A 21,473-nucleotide genomic window follows, 5' to 3' on the forward strand; every position below is an offset into this window, starting at 1 on the left:
AATAAGAATATGAGCATTTGATCAGACGCAACTGCAGTCACAATTTAAGAGATGCATTATTCAAATGCTTGGCGAAAGAGATGTGTTTTTAATCTAGATTTAAACAGAGAGAGTGTGTCTGAACCCCGAACATTATCAGGAAGGCTATTCCAGAGTTTGGGAGCCAAATGTGAAAAAGCTCTACCTCCTTTAGTGGACTTTGCTATCCTAGGAACGACCAAAAGTCCAGCGTTTTGTGACCTTAGGGAGCGTGATGGATTGTAACGTGGTATGAGGCTAGTTAGGTACGCAGGACCTAAACCATCTAGGTACTTATAGGTAAGTAATGATAATTTGTAACTGATACGGAACTTAATAGGTAGCCAGTGGAGAGACTGTAAAATTGAGGTAATATGATCATATTTTCTTGACCTGGTAAGGACTCTAGCTGCTGCATTTTGGACTACCTGTAGCTTGTTTATTGAAGAAGTAGGACAACCACCTAGAAGTGCATTACAATAGTCCAGTCTAGAGGTCATGAATGCATGAACTAGCTTTTCTGCATCAGAAACAGGTAACATGTTTCGTAGCTTGGCAATGTAAGATCGAAGAATGCAGTTTTTGTAACATGGGAAATATGGTTTTCAAAAGACAAGTTGGTATTTATTTACACAACATGGTATTTATCTGGAACTTGCAGACCAAAGAAATTGTGCAGAAATTCAAAGGGCACACATGTATGGAGCCAAAAGAGTATCAATAAAGATAAATGCACACACTACATTCACATATGCACTAATAGGATTCATACATGCACACACATAATTCATAAATACACACACAGGATACACAAATGCGCACAAAATTCACAAATGCACACACAAAATGTAAAAAGCACAGAAGATTCACAAATGCTTACAAAATTCAGAAATGCACACAAAATTCAGAAATGCACACACAATTCAGAAATGCAAACAACATTTACAAATGCACTCAAGATTCACAAATGCACAGGACAAGATTCAGAAATGTATTTCTGATGCACACACACATATATCTTGATTTACAAACTGCTTGCAGTCTGTGAACTTCACTGCAAATGCCTTTTTTTAAACAGGGAATGATCTGCAACCAATCAGATATCTCCCTTGTTTGAGCCAATCACAAGAATTCACCCCACGTGGGGGATTGTTTACTTGTAAGCCAACGACTCACTTTCCTCTGCGAACAACTCACTTTCCTCAATCAGCGAACGACTCACTTTGCTCAGCGAACGATTCACTTTCCTCACGCAGCGAACGACTCACTTTCCTTAGCGAACGACTCACCTCACGCAGCCGGCGACTCACTTTGCGCAGCCGGACACCCACTTTGCGCAGCAGGAGACTCACTTTCCGCAGCCGGAGAGTCACTTTCCTCTCGCAGCGAACGACTCACTTTCCTCACGCAGCGAACGACTCCCTTTCCTCACAAGTCACGCAGCGAGCGACTCACTTTCCTCAGCGAATGATTCACTTTCCTCACCCAGTGAAGTTGAGCGAACGATTCCCTTTCCTCACGCAGCCGCGACTCACTTTGCGCAGCCGGAGAGTCACTTTCCTCTCTCAGCGGACCACTGACACTCTCTTCATGTAGGGACCGAATATTATAATTAAAGTGACTTCTATATTGCATCCAAAAGAATATTTAGATATACTTAAAATATTCAAAAAGGTGTAATTTTTTTTTAACTTTCATTAAAATATTTCAATAAAATGAAATAATTGCCTATTGCAAATTTATGAATCCATGGTTAACTTTTTTTCTGCTGTCACAGTCTGGGCTATATGTATTGAGACATTTTTAAATTTATATTTTGTAAAAAAATAATAAAAAAATAAACCTGAATTGTAATTTAAACATCTGTATTTCCATACAATTTCATAAATAGGCTGTGTGAACGCGTTCATATGATTGGCTTATAAGTAAACAACCACGTGGAGTGCGTTCTTGTTACTGGCTAAAAGAAAGGAGACATCTGATTGTTTGCTGATCATTCCATGCATTTGTGTGTCAAGCCAAGTCAGAGGAGTCTCAAAATTCACACACAAATGCAGTGAAGTTCACAGACCGCAAGCAGTTTGTAAATCAAGCTATATGTGTGTGTGCATCAGAAATACATTTCTGAATTTTGTCCTGTGCATTTGTGAATCATGAGTGCATTTGTAAATATTGTTTGCATTTCTGAATTGTGTGTTTATTTCTGAATTTTGTGTGCATTTGTGAATTTTGTATGCATTTGTGAATCTTCTGTGCTTCACACCCTCAATGTGTGCATATGTGAATGTAGTGTGTGCATTTATCTTTATTGAGACTCTTTTGGCTCCATACACATGTATATGACATTTGCTGCACCTCCCAGACTCAAACACATGGCAGCATCTTTGATTTATTTTTGTTCTTAGATGCAGTGATCTCAACAGCCTGTCATCCTACAGAGAACATCCTTGCCTCTGCAGCCCTGGAGAATGACAAGACCATCAAACTGTAGAAAAGTGATGGTTCAATTAAAGCACTGCACTTCAGAGGCTTCAGTAGAAAACTTCAGACTGATGACTCCCAATAGTGTCTGATAGCACCTAGTGCAGTGTTATTATCTGAGAGATGGGCAGGTCCTGTCTGCTCAGAACAGTGACAATCTCACTCATCTTTAAGCCTGTTCTCTCCTTAATATACTGTAGTAATCTACTGTAATGTTTTCAGTTCATTTTAATTCATTACTGATGAGCCATTGTTATTTATCAAACCATAAATTCTATTGTTTTATTGATCTGGTTAGGTAAAGATGGATGTAATAATGGTAGACACACCATAAATCTTGCCCTGGAGGGCCAATGTGCTGCAGAGTTCAGCTCCAACCCTGATCAAACTCACCGACCTGTGATTTTCTAATGATCCTGAAGACATTGATTAGCATGCTCAGGTGTGTTTGATTAGGGTTAGAGCTAAACTCTGCACGAAAGTGGATCTCATGGGCCAGATTTGAGGATGTTGATGTTGATGTTTTTGTTGCCTTTTTTGCTTTTTGTTTAAGCATTTAGCAATCAATGATATCGAGAGGTGAATTAATCCTTAGGGTCATTCAATTGTTTCTAACATTATTTACCTCATTTTGAGCTTTGAATTGGATGGCATCAATTTGTCTTCAGTTATATTTTCATGGCTTTGTGTTTGAACCATTGGAGCAGTATGTAAATTTCCATGACATTTTGTGTATTAGAAACTATATAAATATTACTGCAGCATTTTTTTTCCTGTATGAAACAGTTAATCCTATTTAATGATTTGGCTTATATACCTTACCTTTGGCGTGCGCGCACACACACACACACACACACACACACATATCATAATTTATTAATATTTATCAGATAATTATTATGTTTTCTAAAGACAACTTACGTTTTTTTTTCAATCTTAAATTTAATAGTCCTTTGAACAGACATAATAGGATAATACACAATATACCCTCAATTTGTCTTGTAAAAAAGAACGAGTGAGCCGTCCTCAGCTCTCAGGTGAGGGTACCATGAAAACACGGCAGAGGAACAGAGAGCTAATGCACATAACCTTTCCCTCAGTCCAGGTTTGAGGGCACGGCTCCACTTAAAAATTAATATTTACACCAACAACGTGTACAGTATAGAACAGACAAAATAATGATACAGAGAAGAAGAAAAAAAGACACTTTGTACAAAAATAGATAATTATCTTAAAATGCATCTCTTTTGTGTTTTGCTGACATGTCCTGTGATGGATTGGAGTCTCCCAGGAAAATACAGATCAGGATTGTAGCCGTTTTCAGGTAAGATGTGCCTGGCTCTTGATAGTGTAACAAACCCAGTTTGACTCGTCCAACACAGTGCAAACCCAAGAGTGCTTTACATTGTCTGTGTTTTGTCTATACCTCAGCAAGGGGTCTTTAGTTCCTGTATGCACATTCTAAATACGCTCGCTTTGGAGTAATGAAAGGCTAAAGATGTCCAATGACAGAACAAACAAAAGTCTGCTGATCTTCCCTGATGGCCTATTCACATTTCTCCCTGGTCAAAGCATAAAAACATCACCACTAGAACTTCAAATTCTGTGTAACAATGACATAGACGGTTTATGTGCATGTTAGACTGAACACTCATGTTGCTGTGAGACCTGGCATTATCTTTTGGCAGGATGTTTTATCTAAATCAGTAGGTCTTTTGCACGATGTCTGCTAATGACAACTGCTTCTACACATACCTCCCCAATTCAAATAAAAGTTATTAAAATGAACCGTCATCATGAAAACATTGGTTCAGATTGGCTCAATCTGCAATCGAGGTTTGATGTGTTAATACAAATGTTTCTTCCTTATGACAGATAAGACTGCACAACAGAACCAAATATTGCATTTGCATCAACCTGAGGCTTAGAAATGTTATTTGTGCAATGTTCTGTAAAAACCTAACTCTTAAACTGTAACAAATGCATGTAATAGTAAATGAATACAGCTGCAATGTAACAACTTTTCCAATAGGGGACAGGCATGGCACTTCCCAAAACCTCGCGATTCCCTGAGGCCAGACTATCATCTGGATTCCTTTAACTCCTTGCATATTTTTGAATCACAAACACCCACCTGCTGGGAATTATCAGATGATACATTATTGAAAATCTTTGGAAATACATATTTATGCTGAATTATAGAGGCAAAACATCATGAAAAATGGTCAGTATTGAATCACTGTATTTTCATCCAGCGTGAGTTCAGCCAGGAGTACACCTGCTTTTCATTCTTTTTTAGACCCTTCTGTTATTCAAAGGCCAATTTATCTTCGAAAAAGAAAAGGAATTAAAGCCAAGCTGCATGCAGTTTCTTCCTCATGAAGATGGACTTTCAGAATCAGCAATTTCTAAGTGCCTGGGGGGAATTCTTTTTTACTGTGGTTCTGTTAACTACACAGTTTGAGCAAAAACTTTCAATGGCAGGAACAGTGTGCTTTTTAAGAACAGCTGCATGAAGAAGTGCATCCGAGGTATTTTGTTTCCTCTTATGAAATCTGAAAATTCACAGCAAAACGTTTGCGAGTTCAGAGATGAGGCGGTTTGGCTGTGTATTCAATTGAAAGCAGAGGTAGACCTCTATAAGGCAGGAGAAATGAGAAACCAAAACCTCCAGAACTCCGCTAGGCTTGCCAAAGGTGCATGCAAACCAGGAAAAACTCACTTAATCCATCCTGCGTGGTATTCCGCAGTGGACCATTACAGAGGATTTTGTGGATTGCACAATGTTTCTGATAAAACGCCAAGGTAGAGTTACTCTTGAGTTCAGTCTTCTCCTGTGAGATCAGAGATCCTGTGAGATTCCCTTATGTCATTTGGTGTGGCGCTTCGAGCATTTCCATTAGGAAAGTGTCGATGGGTGTGTCTCCGATTAACTTGAAAAAGAAGAGATGTTCAAGACACTTAAGACCGATGGAGCGCAGGGCAGGCAAACGCAGTAACAGCTTGGCGAATCTGTCCGTGAAACAGTGGAAGTCAATGTTGGGATGAGCACAGTGTCATACTTCAGCTTCAGTTTTCTTATTTTTAATTTTTTAATAACAAACCATTGACATTTTTTTTGTTGGTAAAAGTAAGGATGCATGAATTGATCAAAAGTGACAGCTAACAAATTTATAATGTTACAAAAGATTTCTGTTTCAAATAAAAAACTGTTCCTTTGAACTTTCTGCTAACCAAGAAACCCTGGAAAAAGGTATTTGAAGTTTAGGGTTAGAGTTAGGTATCCACATATCAAAATGATTTCTGGAGAATCATGTAACACTGAAGACTGGAGTAATGGCTGCTGAAAATTAAGCGTTGAAATACAAGAATAAATTATATTTGAACATACTTTCAGTTATCTTAAATTGTAATACTATTTCACAGTACTTTTCCTTTTTCTGTATTTAAATCAAATAAATGCAGCTGTAATGAGCACCTTTTTCCAAAAACAAACACTTCTAAATGGTAGAGTATAAGAGATTTAATAAAAAAATTAAAATTGTAAAGTAAAATTGACTTTATACAGAAGAAAATGGAATGTAAATGTTGCTATGTTCACTCTGAATCCAGTCCCTCTGTTAAATCTTTTTGTTTTGTGCCATTATTTTAATTTTTATATAAAAGTGAAATAATGAAGCACACATAAACGTAAGTGGTGTGTGTGTACCTCCCAGGCTGATCGGGGTATTTGTGTTTACAGTAGGCCTCTAGAGATGCATACACTCTTTCCCTTAACGCCTCCACCTCTGATGGATTAGACAGTCCTTTTGAATCTAAGAGTTGATAAAAACACAAAAAAACACAATTTATTGTGAACTATTCAAGATAAAGTGGTATTTACACACTCAGCTTTATGAATAAGTTTCATAAAAATCTGTAAGTAAATCCTTATATACACACTTGGTCTGATACACATCAGAAATGACCAAATTAAAGAAATAAACAAGGTAATGTTAAGGTGTCATTTTGGGACACTTTATATGATGATACACTACTGTTCAAAAGTTTGGGGTCAGTAAAATGTATATATATATATATATATATATATATATATATATATATATATATATATCATAAGAATTTTTGTTGTTTGGGGATGAACATAGAGGTCACATTACAACAATGTTGTCACAGCAATGCATTACTTACTGTTTTTTTATTTTATTTTATTTTTTTTAGAAAAGTATGCAGTACGCCGTATATACTGCTTTCTATAAGCTTGCTATACTGAGGTTTATAATCACTGGAATCTCATTTAGTCTTTCTGGCTTTATTCCAACACATTTTTTTTAGGAGTCTGCCACAACAAATAGCAAGGTAGGTTGATGAAACTGAAGTGGTATCTTAAATGCACTTGTATAAGAGTGGTGTGTGCACATGTGTATGTCTAAGTATACATTACTGTACCTGGATTGAACAGAACAATGGCCCGCAGGCATCCAAGTTCAGTCTTGTCCATTTGCATGTCTCTCATCTTTGACACAAGCTCTGTCAGCACTCTGTAAAAAAAGAGGACAAAAATCTTTACGCTCACAAGTCAGCACGGCCAGTCGGTTTAATCACAAATTCATTTTCTCCAATGTACCCCTAAAAATGTTGGGGCAATGTTCTGTAACATATTAAATGGGCCAAGTGAGTCATTTGCTCCACCTTATATATTTAGTTTTCATATCGCCTTGAAAATCAAAGTCATTATGTCTTATAAAACACATTAATCTCTACTGTAGATGGACCGGGCAGCATATATTTCATTAGTGAGGACACCAGCATATCTCACGCTGCCAATGGAACATTATCACAGCGCTACATAAAACTGCCATCCGGCTTAATGTAAAAATGGCATCAATCAAGAGTAAGCTGTGAAGGACACTTTCATGATGCAGCATCTAATATCATTACAGAGTTTATTTTCAAAAATTAATGTGTGCATGACCTACAGCTGTCACAAATCTTCCACAGGGTGTGCCATGAGGAGACTGAAGGGTCTCTTAAGAAGATCACAAGACCATGCCCTCCATAAACTGAAATGCTGTCATTGAATTTAAAGGTATAGTTCACCCCAAATTAAAATCTGGTTATCACTTACTCACCCTCATTTTGTTCCGAACCTGTATAATTTTTTTATTTTCCATTGAACACAAAAGGAGACTAGGGGATTGTTGTGGCTGCTCTTTTCCATTTAAAAAAAATGAATGGGGACTGGAGTTATCAACCTCCAAAAATGACGAAGAAGTAGCATAACAGTTGTTAATATCAATCATATGCTATAATCTGCATCTTATGAAGCCCTATGATAGTTTTGTGTGTGGAAAAGGGAGAAAGTTACATTCAGTCTAATGGCACCATATTTGATTTGAGATTTTCAGGAATATAGGCGTAAATTTTGGTCTGTCATTCACACAAAACTATCATACGGCTTCAGATGATTTGGAATATAGAGTGCAATAAAGACCACTTTTTCAACTGTACTTTTCCCATACATTTTTCCCATATGAATTTAAAAAAAGTCTTTGATAAAGAGTTAGAAGGCATGAACCAAACCAACCAGCTAAGAGGTTAATCACAACATTAGAAACATTGATTCAAAGCTAAAATAATTACCAAAACAAAAAGAACAAAGGTACCCTACCCAAAGAGAACTATCCCTTTAACGGCTTTAATGTGGGAAATAAATACAATCCCATAAAGCATTGAGAATGCTTGATAAAATTAAAAAGGCTGATAAATATAAAACTTTTTATTTAAAAACTGATATTGCAAAGTGTGCATAGGAAGATTGACTCTATTATGCCATATGCAGTGCTTCGTGAAAGAGGTAAGCTGCTAAAGAGCTCGTTGGCACAGTTTTCATGTTCCAGTTTCTTATTGCTGACTTTTTCTGCAAAATCATGGGAATTGCATAGTTTTACCATGGGAATTCTGCTGTTAAACACGATTATTTAAAAGATATGTTGAAATAAAACCAGAACAGCATGTGCTATCGATTAACAATCTCGCCGCTCACATACAGTCTCTTTAACAGTTTATAAGATATTGTTAAAAATCAGTTAGCTTAGAAAGAAAATAAATGGTTTGTACTGAGGCGTTTGTACTTTTTTATTTTTCTTTTGTAACATTAACAGTCCCTCCATTGCCTACTTACTCTCATTATAATAAAAAGTACAGCCAAGACATTCTTCAGAAATTCACTTTCTGTGTTCCTCAGAAGAAAGAAAATTACACAGGCTCTGACTTTTTCTCTGAAACTTGGGACTTTTACTAACCTGTCAAAGATGGCTCCCACCCCGGCAGTGTGTGCGCTGTTTCTGTGGACGTGAAGGCCTGTAGCTAATAATATCCCATCTTTCACAGCTATGGAACGATGCGAAAAAGAGGCGATCAGGAGTTCATTCCACCCTAACAACAGAGGACAGGAGCACAAAAACACATTAACAACCAAACAAACAAAGGTAACAGAAAAGAGAGCAACACGGTTATTTCTATCTGTTTGTGTAGATGTGAACTCACTCTTATAACTCAATATATAATTTAAGTTGCATGTTCTTAAACCAAATTGAGTTTTAATGAGGACATTTCAAGTTGTTTAATACATCATCCCAGTTTCATATGGTGCAATCCTATTTCTGAGGCTCTAAGACTAAATAGTTTAAATAGAGTTTGATTGTCCTCAGGCAACCTAGAGCCTAATGAAATAAATGCAACATGTGAACGGCGAGAACAATCCAGCCTCTTATTTCCCCCTTCGTCTATGTTGAAGCTATCATCCCTAACAGAAAGAAGGACTCTCACTCCAAGACAAGATGGAATTCCTTCTTTTATCGATGTTGTGGCTCGAGGCTGGATCAAATGTATCTCGGAATCCATATAAATGCCTCTGGAATAGACTGTAATGTCTCACAACTGTAAACATACTCATTTCATTAGCTGATGCTGCTTTCTGCTGTAACTCCATAGCTGGAAGACTAAATGTACAGCACAAGGGTCACGGCAGGTCAATGTCTGCAGGACTCAAACAAAAGTGGTCTGTGTCTATTTACTGACGCACCTGCTCGCAGGAGGATGACTTGATCGTCCAGTGGGAGATCCGAAAAGTGAGGTATCCGCTTGGCCCACTCCACTAAGGTAAAGAGCTGCTTGTCAGCTGCTTGGCAGATGTTTGTGACAGGGTCGTTAGGCTGAAAAGAGAGAGAGAGAGAGAATAAAAAAATCCTGAAAAAATTGATCATGTTCCCACAAAAATATTTAGCAGCACAAATAGAATAATTTCTGAATGATTGTGTGACACTGAAGACTGGCGTAATGGCTGCTGTATACTCAAACAACAAAAAAGTATTGAATTATTACAATTTTTCACAATATTAATGTTTTTACATATATATTTTTTTATCAAATAAATGCAGCCTTGATTAGCATAAGAGATTGCTTTCAAAAACATGTAAAAATCTTTCCATCCACAGACTTTTAAACATAGCATATTTCAACACAAATATATGCTTTTGGACGTATACAACTTTTAATGAGAGCACAATAGCAGACACTGCTGGAATAAGGACAAAATGTATTTGCAAACTCTGGTTTTGAGTTGTTTTATTGATTTCATGTATTGATTTTATGTTATTTGCATTCAGCACAGATATCACCAAGAGAAACTCAGCTGTCAAACTCAGTGATGTGAGTGGGAAATGAACAGATGTCTTGTGGAAATCAGTCCTGTCATTTGCACCCAGTGGAATATTTTAATGTTCAGTTTAACTCCTGCTCTCTAAAAGCCTTTCCTTCTGCTCGAGTAACCCCAACTCTCCAGCCCAGAATCAATCAGAACAAGCACTCATGAACCAGAAGCCTGGCATGTGCGTGTTCTGCTGTTGTCATTGATGCTAATTCTGTCCCAGTAGGAATCCCGAAATCACATCATCACTGAAACATCATCATCATCATCATCATCATCCACCCAGAGCAAAAAGCTCTTTCATTTTAGTGGTAACATACCCTTGTGAAAAAGTAGACTTTATCACTCTTTTACACAGAGCATGTATAACAGAAATAATACACTTCAAAAATATATAATTAAGTGTGAAAAGCATGTAATGCTTATGGACTCTTAAGTGCTGAAATCATTGTAATCAATGGTTTGTATTTTTGAGTGAACTATCCCTTTAAGCACACGTTTTTTTTTTTTTTTTTAATCAAGTGTATCTAATGAGTTCATATCACCCCCAGACTGAAATATAATAATAACAATCTGGTTAAATAGTCTCATAATTTACACAGCTTTCAGTTCAGATCATCATGTCTTAACAGTTCTCCAATCAAGCCAAGAAGAGCTCAGATTCATTAGAGCCTTATTCATGTGGGAATAGGGCTCAAGGACGGCCATTAAAAAACAACTGTGAGGGAAACAAACAATCCGAAAATACAAAGTAGGGAAGACAAAGCATATGCCTTTTTTTCCCCTGACCTCTACCTGATTTAGAGCTCACAGCTGCACAAAACAAATGTGCACAAGGCATAAATATACACACAGCACTAGCCTCCATGTATCTAACTGACATGGTTAATGACTAAAGCTCTTATCTAGTGACATGACAATGTGCTTCTTCTGCGGTATGTGTCCTCTCGAGGGGCCTGTATGAAGGTCTTCAATATCAAAGTGCACTGCGATGTAGCTGAATCCATCCACTGGGAGTGGGATCGTAAAAATAGCCCTTTTTATTCAGAAAACAGAAATACTCAAATCTGCATCGGACTCTTTCTTGGACAGCTGCTATACTCTTAGAGCTGTCATTTTGTAAATCTGAAGGCAGGTTGAAACCTTCCTTTAGTCTTGACATTCAGAAAATGATGAATCCCGGCCCGTTCACTGAGGAGAAATTGTGAAGTGTAACTTTGAAATTCTGCATTTCTAATGAGCGGCCCAAACGTTCTCCGTAAGTTGAATGTCACTGAGTGTGATTTAGAGGGAGGGATTGGCTTACAGAATTGGCAGGCGCACTCAGGTTGGCCTCCACGTAGGTCTCCGTCTTTGGTTCCACTGCCAGTTCGGCTTCCAGAATCTTCTCCACGGGCATGTCCTCGTTGGCACAGCTGCTGAACTCAGCCTCACTCCGCTCCTTCGCCCGCTGCCGCTCCTCCTGAACGGCTGCACACATGCAGGAACAAAATTAGAATGGCTGGCATGTGCGACATGTACAGTTACACACACAAACGAAACCGTGACCTTGTGCTCAATAACACGCAGCTGCTTTTGATTTGCTCTCAATCTACACAATTCCACAAAAACAGCTCAGGCTGCATATGCATCTAGAGCATTATTCACCGACTTCAGCGGGCTGAAAGTTGAGAAGGTCAGCCTGCGTTTTGTAGTGACGTTAGTAGTAATATGCATTCGTCTGTTTAAAATATGTATATTTTATTTGGGTACAATCCAGTGCAAACATGATTCTATGCGTCTATACAGTCTACGGACAAAGTCATGGGACATAAAACCGTCCCTTGGTCAGATAATTGGTTCTGCAGCTTGACAATGTATTGGTGTGTGTGTGTGTGTGTTTGTGTGTGTACATGAATTTGCACAAGCTGTGTACAGAGCAGAGTGTTCAGAGGGGGAGCCAGGTCTAAACCACACAGTTGGTCTACTGTGGTCTGGACCTGGTGGAAATGAGCCCCGTCTGCCTCACCGCCCGGCTGTGGAACATTTCAGCTTTCCCTTCTGTCTGTAAAAGCCCTGTTTTATGACTCTCTTTCTGTTCGACAGAAACCACTGGCAGATCATGAGGGGAGTTCTTGAGTGGGAGCCGTGGAGGTCAGCTGAAGGATAAACCTTTACTCCAGGAGTCACTGAGAGGTGAGGAGAGAGGCACACGGAAATTATTTTAGCTTTACTGTCCTCAGAAACAGAAAGACAGAGAGAGCGGCTCGTGGGGGAGATGTATGTTAGATTATGTCTCTTTCAGAGGCCTCAGTATATGAGTCCAGCCTTGTGCTTGTGCTTCTTCATGACTTTTTCTACTCTTTTGAGAACAGAATATAAACGAAATCAGAGATGTATAGTAACGAAGTAGAACTACTTCACTACTGTACTTAAATACTAAAAGGCGGTATCTGTACTTTACTAGAGTATTATTTTTATTATTTTTATTATATTTTTTATTATTTTTTATTATATTTTTATTATATTTTTATTATATACTTCCACTTTTACTTCGGTACATATTTTCGCTGAGTTTAATACTTTTACTCCGATATTTTTTTTATGTGCTGCATCGTTACTCGTTACAATTATAATAATGTTACGAATCATTCCATTACAAACCACTGCCAGGACTGTAGATGGCAGGTTTGATGAAGCTGGCACATCATTGAGCGAAACAAGCGATTAAGAAGACTGCGCGTGCTGACTGAACTGCTGTGAAGAGAGAAATTAACACCGAGCCGAGCCAGATAATGACTCGTTCATGAGTCAAGAACCGGTTGCATCGGTTCTCGGATGACCAGTAACTTTAGTTCTTTCTGACAGCTCGATTCAATAAACAGTTCACCGATTCTTTTGCGCTCGATGCAATGGCGTCCTTTTCGTTGACTGCACCTGGGCTCATAACATTAACACAGAATCAGTTCAGAATCAATCACCAAAAGAATCAGTTCGGTTGAGACGCTCTGTGTGTCGGTTTGCTTCACGCTAAATCACACATGCGCAGTATCATCAGCTCCTCGGTTCACGAATCGAACGCGTCTGACAGAAACGGTTCTTGACTCGTGAACGAGTCATTATCTAGCTCGGCTCGGTGTTTATCTTCAGTTCTCTCTTCACAGCAGTTCAGTCAATGTACTGTTTGAGTCAATGAATTACTCCGGGATATTGGTTTGTTTTAACTCAGAGGGAGTGTCAGACACATTAAACAAGTTAACAGCTTAATTCATCTGTGGATTAATGCGTATTGGAGACGCGAACTGTTTAAAACGATTCAGTTCGATTTGGTGGACTGTTTCAAAAAGATCCGGTTACATCGAATGATTCTTTCGCGAACCAGATATCACAAACTGCTTTGTTTTTAACTGTCTTACAACAGGCACGGAAGAGAAGACAATGCTGAATAAAGTCGTAGTTTTTGCTATTTTTGGACCAAAATGTATTTTCGATGGTTCAAAAAATTCTAAATGACCCTCTGATGTCTTACGGGTTTGAAACAACATGAGGGTAAGTTATAAAAGACATCATTTTGCAAATTGGGCTAACTAACCCTAGTAACCGTTTTTTGTTTACAAGAAGTTACAGTCAAAGGAATTGTGATTGTCCTTTAGGTTAATCATTTGAAATAGTAAAAACAATATGTTCAAACTTTTGACTACTTCCTTTAATAGCTACATAACACAATACTTCTACTTTTACTTTCAGTACTTGAGTAGTATATTTTAAAATAGACTACTTGCAATACTTAAGTACAAAAAATGTTGAATACTTTAGTACTTCTACTTAAGTGTGGTGCTTAAAGAGCACTTCAACTTCTACTCAAGTCACTTTTTTGATAGAGCACTTGTACTTTTACTCAAGTATGGGTCTCTAGTACTTTATACATCTCTGAACTAAATTGATAGGATGATGTGTCTCCATGAAAAATGTCACAGTAATGCAATTTATGTCAGATACTGTATAAAACAATGAATAAATGCAAGCAATTTCCACATGCTAAACTTGTTTTACTGGTAAACAGCTACTGGTTGTTTACTCTACAGTGTTCCTGTAGCTCAATTGGTAGTGCATTGCATTATCAAGCGCAAGGTTGGGGGTTCGATTCCCTGGGAACACATGATAGGTAAAAAATTGATAGCATGAATGTACTGTAAGTCACTTTGGATAAAAGCGTCTGCTAAATGCATAAATTTAATTTAAATGAATTTAAATTTTTACTCTGATTTCTTGGTCTACGCAGCATGCACCTAATATGCACACGCATTTGCATTGCTATGACTGTTCTCTGTTTTAATGTTCCACCTTCTCACAAGCCATGATTAGTCGATTATGTACAATGCATGCATGCTATTGGTCAAATTACTTTTCAACCATAACCTTCAGCAAGTATTGCTTTGGATAAAAGTGTCTACTATAATACCATCATCATATTTAGTAACATTTGCGTAATTAATAAATGCATAGATTCTAAATTCTATTAGTTACAAATAAATAATTTAATAAAGTAGTTTACATGCTTCCCAGCTACTGGAATATTCTCATACATGTAATATTCTGAATAAATCCTGAATTAATTAAGACATGTACATTCCTTTCCCAGTATTCTCCAGTGGAAATAGTAGAAATAATATCTTTTGCCATTTAATTAAATTACTTTTAGATGATTCTAGACTTAAGATATGTGATTTAATCCTTCATTTTCTTGACAACAGCACACAGGAGTGCAATGAACTGCAAATGGAAGGACATTAGTGCTTTCAACCATCTATACTGTGAACTTATTAATGTTTATTTATTTAAAAGTCTTTCAAAAGTATCTGTCGCCTCCAAAAATGTGTTGCTTTTCAAAACTGCCTGTATCTCATATAGCATTCACGATTACTAATCATTTAGATATTCAGAATAAGATGATTTCAAGAAACTGGAATGTTTGCTCTATTTGGTCATTCCAGTCAGTTTATGACCAATCCATAATCAGAATAAGACCAAATTCTGATATTATTTGGAATTGTCATGACATGTAAATGTGCTCAATCACACACACACACAAAAAAAGAAGCAACGCACCTTCTCTCCTCATTCCCATGGCTAAGCACTTCTGATACCGGCAGTACTGGCAGCGGTTGCGTTGGCGTTTGTCAATTAAACAGTCCTTGTTGTCTCGGCAAGTGTACGTCAAATCCTTTCTCACCGTTCTCTTGAAGAAGCCCTTACAGCCCTCACAGCTGTACACCCCGTAGTGTTTACCTGCCAGCAGACACATGCTTTAGTATTCCTCCAAGCAGGGTTATCTTTAATTGGCGTTTAATATCAATAATTCAACAGCACCATATCTGTTTTTATCACACACTACTCTGAAAGACAAGATACACTGTATAGACCAATTTCATGACTACAGGTTAAAAAGTACAACAAGTATATTATTAAACTGCTCTCTGGAATACTTGATTCTGATTGGTCAGTTTGAGCATTCCGTGGTTATACAATATTGTATAATGACTATTAAACATGTTGTTCTTGGCAACTAGCCATGTTAGTCTCTTACACCAGTCAGTGCATGGGTCTTTCTTCTCAAAATAAATACAATTTTCAGGCAAATTTTGTGTACATTTGTTATTCATTTGTAAGTAGATGGGAAATATCATATATATATATATATATATATATATATATATATATATATATATATATATATATATATATATATATATATATATAGTTCTGTAATAGACACAATTTAGGTAGTGTAATTATATATTTTTTAATTATTATTATCTAGGTGTGTGTGTTCTAATATCTGTGTGTGTGTGTGTATGTGTGTTTCACCTGATGAACGGTCTCCGCAAATGGCACAGATGTGTTTAGTGAGGGAGAGGGATGTGCCTGTAGGCTGTGCCGGGACCTTCATCACCCCGTTCAGACCCAAGGGGGGTTTAATGTCCTCCGAACTACTGACTGCATTCATGGGTGAAGTGAGCTAAATGAAACAACAACAACAACAACAAAAAAACACACAGATATCAAACCATTATGAAGTTGCTAATAACTGAATTAATGGACTGATAGAGATGGGAGTAAATCGTAACTGCCTGTAAGCAAACACACTGAAATTGAGAAACTTGCAGTGTTTATATATGCCATAAAGATCAAAGAACAAAGCAGCTCTTTAGTGTTTTTGTGGTGATCATTTATTTCAGGATGTTTTGATGAATAGAAACTAAAGCACTTATTTGAAATAGAAATAAAGGAAAAAAACCAAACAAACTTTCCGACCCCAAACTTGAACGGTAGTGTGTAATTCCATGTTAACATGTCTGTTGGAACAGAATCAGTTACACATGGAATTTATTCTTAATTACCCAGAACTGAAGGCACAGAAAGTGTGATGACAGACGGACAGACCTGTGAAAGACACGACAGACACACCTACAGGAAACATTATGATAAAAGAATGTTCGCTATGTTTTTCTTTGGGAATTCTTGAGATGTAGATAAAAGAACATAACAATTATTCACCAATGAAATTGCAAATAATTTACCCTAAACTATTTATATCTAAATATATAATAGTTATAGATTTTGTATATTAAAAAAAAAAAAAAGGCACAGTGTCATATGAGTCAAACGTTCAAATATCCAACAGTGTTAAAATGTCAAAACATTTAGAGACAGACAGCAGGACGCTTTGTTTCAAGGAGAATTAAATACTATTGTGTTCATTTGAACAAAAAACCTGTGCTGGCATTTCCACACCTTCAATTGTGTCCGTGTTATTTTGTTCGCACTATCAAAGAAAATCTGACTCTGGTAATATTTCTGGTTTATGACACATTCCCAATCCTGAGGTCAGTACTTCTCGTGTACGATACTGTTTCTAACTCATGCATACAGACTGATATTCATTTAGAATTACACAATGTGATGCATTAGCATTTTTACTCCAACAGGTAGACATAACATATAAATGTTTAATGAGATCGTTAAAGCTTACCTCACAAGTCAATAGTTAAACTAAACCGTTAAAAACAACAAATCTAAATGCAAATACAGCCTAATGTACATGACAAAGTCTACCATGTACATACATACTGAAAACAAAAGAACCACCGATGCAATTGTGAAAGTAAAGGAGGGTCAGGAATCCAGATGCATACCAAAATGCACACACCTGCACATACGTTTACAGTCACATGCACCTGCACACACACACATGGACACAAACAGATCTACCTGCTGCCATCTGCTTCTTTTGCAAACAGGCATGGCTCTTTTGACAGGTCCTGTTCGGTGGCATAATCTATCTTAAGGGGGCTCTTGTCAAATCCTGGCGGGGCATGTGAGCGTACACACACACACATACATCCCCCCCCCCAACTATTTTGGGGTAAACTGTAATTCAATATGTTCCTGGATTCTCTATGTGCCAGTTTTCAAGGGATGGTAGCCTCTAGATTTAGACCAGAGACAGGGAGCAGATTAATAGTCTTAACTTTCAGCCCTGAAACTGAGTCTCAGATGCATTCATGCACTCCAGGATCAGTAATCATGAGCCAAACCCCTAAAAATGCACTAAAAAGCTACCAGCCAGATAAAACATGAAGAATCGATACAAATAAAACGTATGGCATAGTTCTAACAACACCAAGGTTATGGGGTTGATTGCCAAGAACTGCATGAATATACAGATTGGATCATATGTTTGGATAAGAGCCACACAATTATTATGTTTATATTGAGGTGAAAGCTGTAGAATTCCTCACGTGATGGCTGTGGCAGAAAAAGATATATCCAAAAAACACAACAACAAAGTAGAACAAAAAACATGAGACAAAAACGACAAAAACAAAACAAGAAGTAAACAAACAAACAAGCAAACAAATATTTGCTTGTAAATGACAGACTTTTTTTTCCTCATTGAACTGAACTTCACAGAAAAGATTTTATGAAAAATAGCAGCTTTGACATTTTTATAATAACTCCCTTTTGTGTTATGTGAAAAAATGTGGGCATGATGCTTTTATTTTTTAGCAATAATTTGGAAGTAGCTAGATTTTCCATACAACTCATGCCAAATCAGGCTGGGAAAATACACTCTCCTATAGTCCTGAGGAAAGAGTGAATGACTGACATTTTAATAACCATGAGAACCAACTATGACGTCCAAAATGAAAATAGTAGCATGAGTGGGGAAGGACATAATGAAGTAATATAACTGAAATAATCTTTTTTTTTATCATTATTATTATTATTGCATTTGCACTGTAGAGCCCACAGGAGCTGTTACCAGTGTCATGTGATCATCTCATGCCTGCTGCTTTGAGTGTAGAGCTTTTAGAATAGTTAAATCTGTCCATGAATTGGTGTCATGAGATGCACATCAGTCTCTGACAAAAACATCCCTAAAATATCTGTGCTCTGAATTATGCTACAAACCTCTCTCTGATGCATGAATATTATGGGGGATTTAACACAAATGCCTTTGGAGGTGACATGGAAAACAACAACAACAACAATATAATAAAACTTTGATTAATCAATTTAATTTTTGTAAATAGGATTTGAAGAAAAATATTTTATGGTTCTCTAAGAAAATGTGTTTGAAAATGTGAGTTGTTTTGTTGAAATCCTGAACTTTATGTATGAACGATTCCTTAAAAAAAATAAAAAATAAAAATAAAATATATATCTTACTGATCCCAAACTGTTTCAACAGTAGTGAACATGGACAAAAGTAGAGGCTACCTGGTCATTTGTGTATCTGTCGGTGTGTGTGAGGAGAAAGAACTGCTGGTGTTTAAAGTGTTTAATTCTGACACACACCACATGGCTAAGCTACAGATTTTAACAAGCCAGCTCATTTCCCAGGCGATTGGGCCCTGACCAGGCCCCGATCGGGCCTCTCCTGAACCCATTTAGCATGCCAATAAAAAGCAGAAACTCCATGTGGCAAACTAAGGCCATGTTTGACACAATACGGTCAGGGATCAAGCACTCTGACGGGGCTAATGAGGATGAATGGGGGCCAGGGCACCTCAAGACGCCTCTCCTAAACCCATACGCCATTACTTAAGGCAACAACATTAATGTGAACACCCCCCACCCCCTCCATTTAGTAGCCAAATTAAAGCTATCTGACATGAGACCTATGTGGGGGAAAGAAAAAATGAAGTCCACTTTGTTTATGCCAACCCACACTTGCTTTTAATGGGAACTTGTTTCCATTTTGGGGTAAAACAGTAACGACTGAACACTTTACTACTGGTAGTGAGATGGAGGTGATTTGAGAGAAAAAAAAAAAAAACCCTTCACAATAACGTGTTCATGATGAATATAGAGCGTGGTTTATCTTAAACTGTATTGCAGGGATTTTAGTTCTAATTTACCATCTGGTGTGGTGTCTGATAAAACCCCACGGTCTTCAAATTAATTTTCAAAAGGCTGTTATTTGATGATGACTTGAGTTACACTAAATGGTTTTTACTGATTCTCAAATTACTCTGGCAGACACTCAGCGATTTCACTGTGCCAAAGTCTGACTCAAATCCATCTTGCTTATCTCTGCAGATTTAAAGTTATCCGTTAAAGATTGGATTTGTAATTCAAACACACTTATACAAAGTGTTTCCAAGACTCCAGTGCATTTGTTCAATCAATTATGTTATTGATGCTTTAAAACATGCCATGATGTTACTCACTTTGCACTGCCACAAAATTGTCATCAAATAACAACTGGCTACTATGAAAAGTACTTAATTTAATTTATTTTCTTTAACCTAAAAGATAAGCAACATTTTTTTTTTATAAATAAAATATAAATATGTGATATCATATGAATATCATATGATGTGGCATATTTTATAAAAAAAATAAAATAAAACTGGAAATATTTATGCTAAAAGAAAAATAAACATCCATGCAGAAACATTCAGAATTATCTTTCTAATTCTTTTAACATCAATGTAATCAGTTAGTACTGTAACCAATTTGTCTGATAACAAGACATCTGATACGTTGACAATTTGTTTCATGATTAAAAATGAGATTTATCTGTAAACTGTTTTTTAATTACTGACAGTTTGTGAAGATTTGTAATAAAACCACTAGACTTGGTGGTAAAATAGTTTTAAGCAAATGCATAGTTTTCTTTAATGTTGCTTATATTAAATACAATATATGTGTCACTGTTTTACACTTCTGTGTGAAAATGAAAATTCTCATGATTCAATGCAATTTTATTTTAGGGTTCACAATACCCTTGACAACACCAACTCATAAAGTTAACTTTTCTTATTAAAATCAAGCATTAAAGCTGCAGTCGGTAACTTTTGACGCTCTAGCGGTTAATAAACAGAACTGCTTGCGTCTTGCGGAAGAACATCGTAGCCGGAACTACTTCTCTCTGTTTATGTCTATGAAGAATCACAAAGGTACTGGGTTACTCCGCCGCGATACCCCCGAAGCAATCTAAAATAGTCCGAATAATAAACACTTATTATAGGTGTACCCTAGTGATTCAGGACAAGCTAAAAACACGGAAAATGGATTCATGGTGTACTCGCTTATTATATACATTTTTCTACATTTTGAACACAAACAAAGTTACGGACCGCAGCTCTGATTGGTTGTTTCTTACCGGGAGCGGATACATTTCTGCAAATGGCAATAGGAGCACTGGGAGGAGCCAGAGGAGCTTGATTTTTTTCACAGATTATCTGTTTCATATTCTACTGTCAGGACATAATGACAGGTTAACAGATATGTAAAAAATATACTTTTTACAAAAGTTACCTACTGCAGCTTTAAGTTAATTCTAAGCTAGTAAGAAATAACACAGATGAGCTAATTGTCACAAATAACACATTTCTAATTTACTGTATATACCCTAGAAAAGTTACAAATATAATAATAATAATAATAATAATAATAATAATAATAAAAGCAAACTAACAAAACCTTGAGCCATATATACTTAAATATAAAAGATTAAACCAAGCTATATAATACAATAATAATACAAGAGTGGAATTACATCACTTGGAATATTTCTAATGTAATATTCCTTGCATGATGTCTCATAAAACCTAGCTTATATTGAGAGGAATTTCACAGAAATCCAATAACACCACATTATTTTACAAGTACTACTTTCCACCTACGAAACGCTGCTTCAGCAGAGCATTTTAAGCTACGTGTTTTTAATTAGCCCCAATCATGAAGCAGATAGCGCTGATGCTGAATTGAT

The 21,473-nt window shown here is 36.8% G+C and overlaps 1 protein-coding gene across 3 annotated transcripts in view; it reads right to left on the reverse strand.

The window, feature by feature from the left end:
* Positions 1 to 3,947: 3,947 nt before the first annotated feature.
* LOC127996973 (retinoic acid receptor RXR-alpha-B) overlaps positions 3,948 to 21,473 on the reverse strand; it is a 49,550-nt gene continuing 32,024 nt past the window's right edge. For all 3 annotated transcript variants that reach the window (XM_052591989.1, XM_052591988.1, XM_052591990.1), the window contains 8 exons: positions 16,058 to 16,208; positions 15,299 to 15,478; positions 11,517 to 11,680; positions 9,587 to 9,716; positions 8,805 to 8,937; positions 6,949 to 7,040; positions 6,209 to 6,314; positions 3,948 to 5,511 (listed from right to left, as the gene is read on the reverse strand). In XM_052591989.1, the coding sequence (XP_052447949.1) occupies positions 5,364 to 5,511; positions 6,209 to 6,314; positions 6,949 to 7,040; positions 8,805 to 8,937; positions 9,587 to 9,716; positions 11,517 to 11,680; positions 15,299 to 15,478; positions 16,058 to 16,208 (1,104 nt within the window). In that variant the 3' untranslated portion in view covers positions 3,948 to 5,363. The remainder of the gene's footprint in view (positions 5,512 to 6,208; positions 6,315 to 6,948; positions 7,041 to 8,804; positions 8,938 to 9,586; positions 9,717 to 11,516; positions 11,681 to 15,298; positions 15,479 to 16,057; positions 16,209 to 21,473) is intronic.

The sequence above is a fragment of the Carassius gibelio genome, chromosome A5, assembly GCF_023724105.1.
Source record: "Carassius gibelio isolate Cgi1373 ecotype wild population from Czech Republic chromosome A5, carGib1.2-hapl.c, whole genome shotgun sequence".
Taxonomy (NCBI): Eukaryota; Metazoa; Chordata; class Actinopteri; order Cypriniformes; family Cyprinidae; genus Carassius; species Carassius gibelio.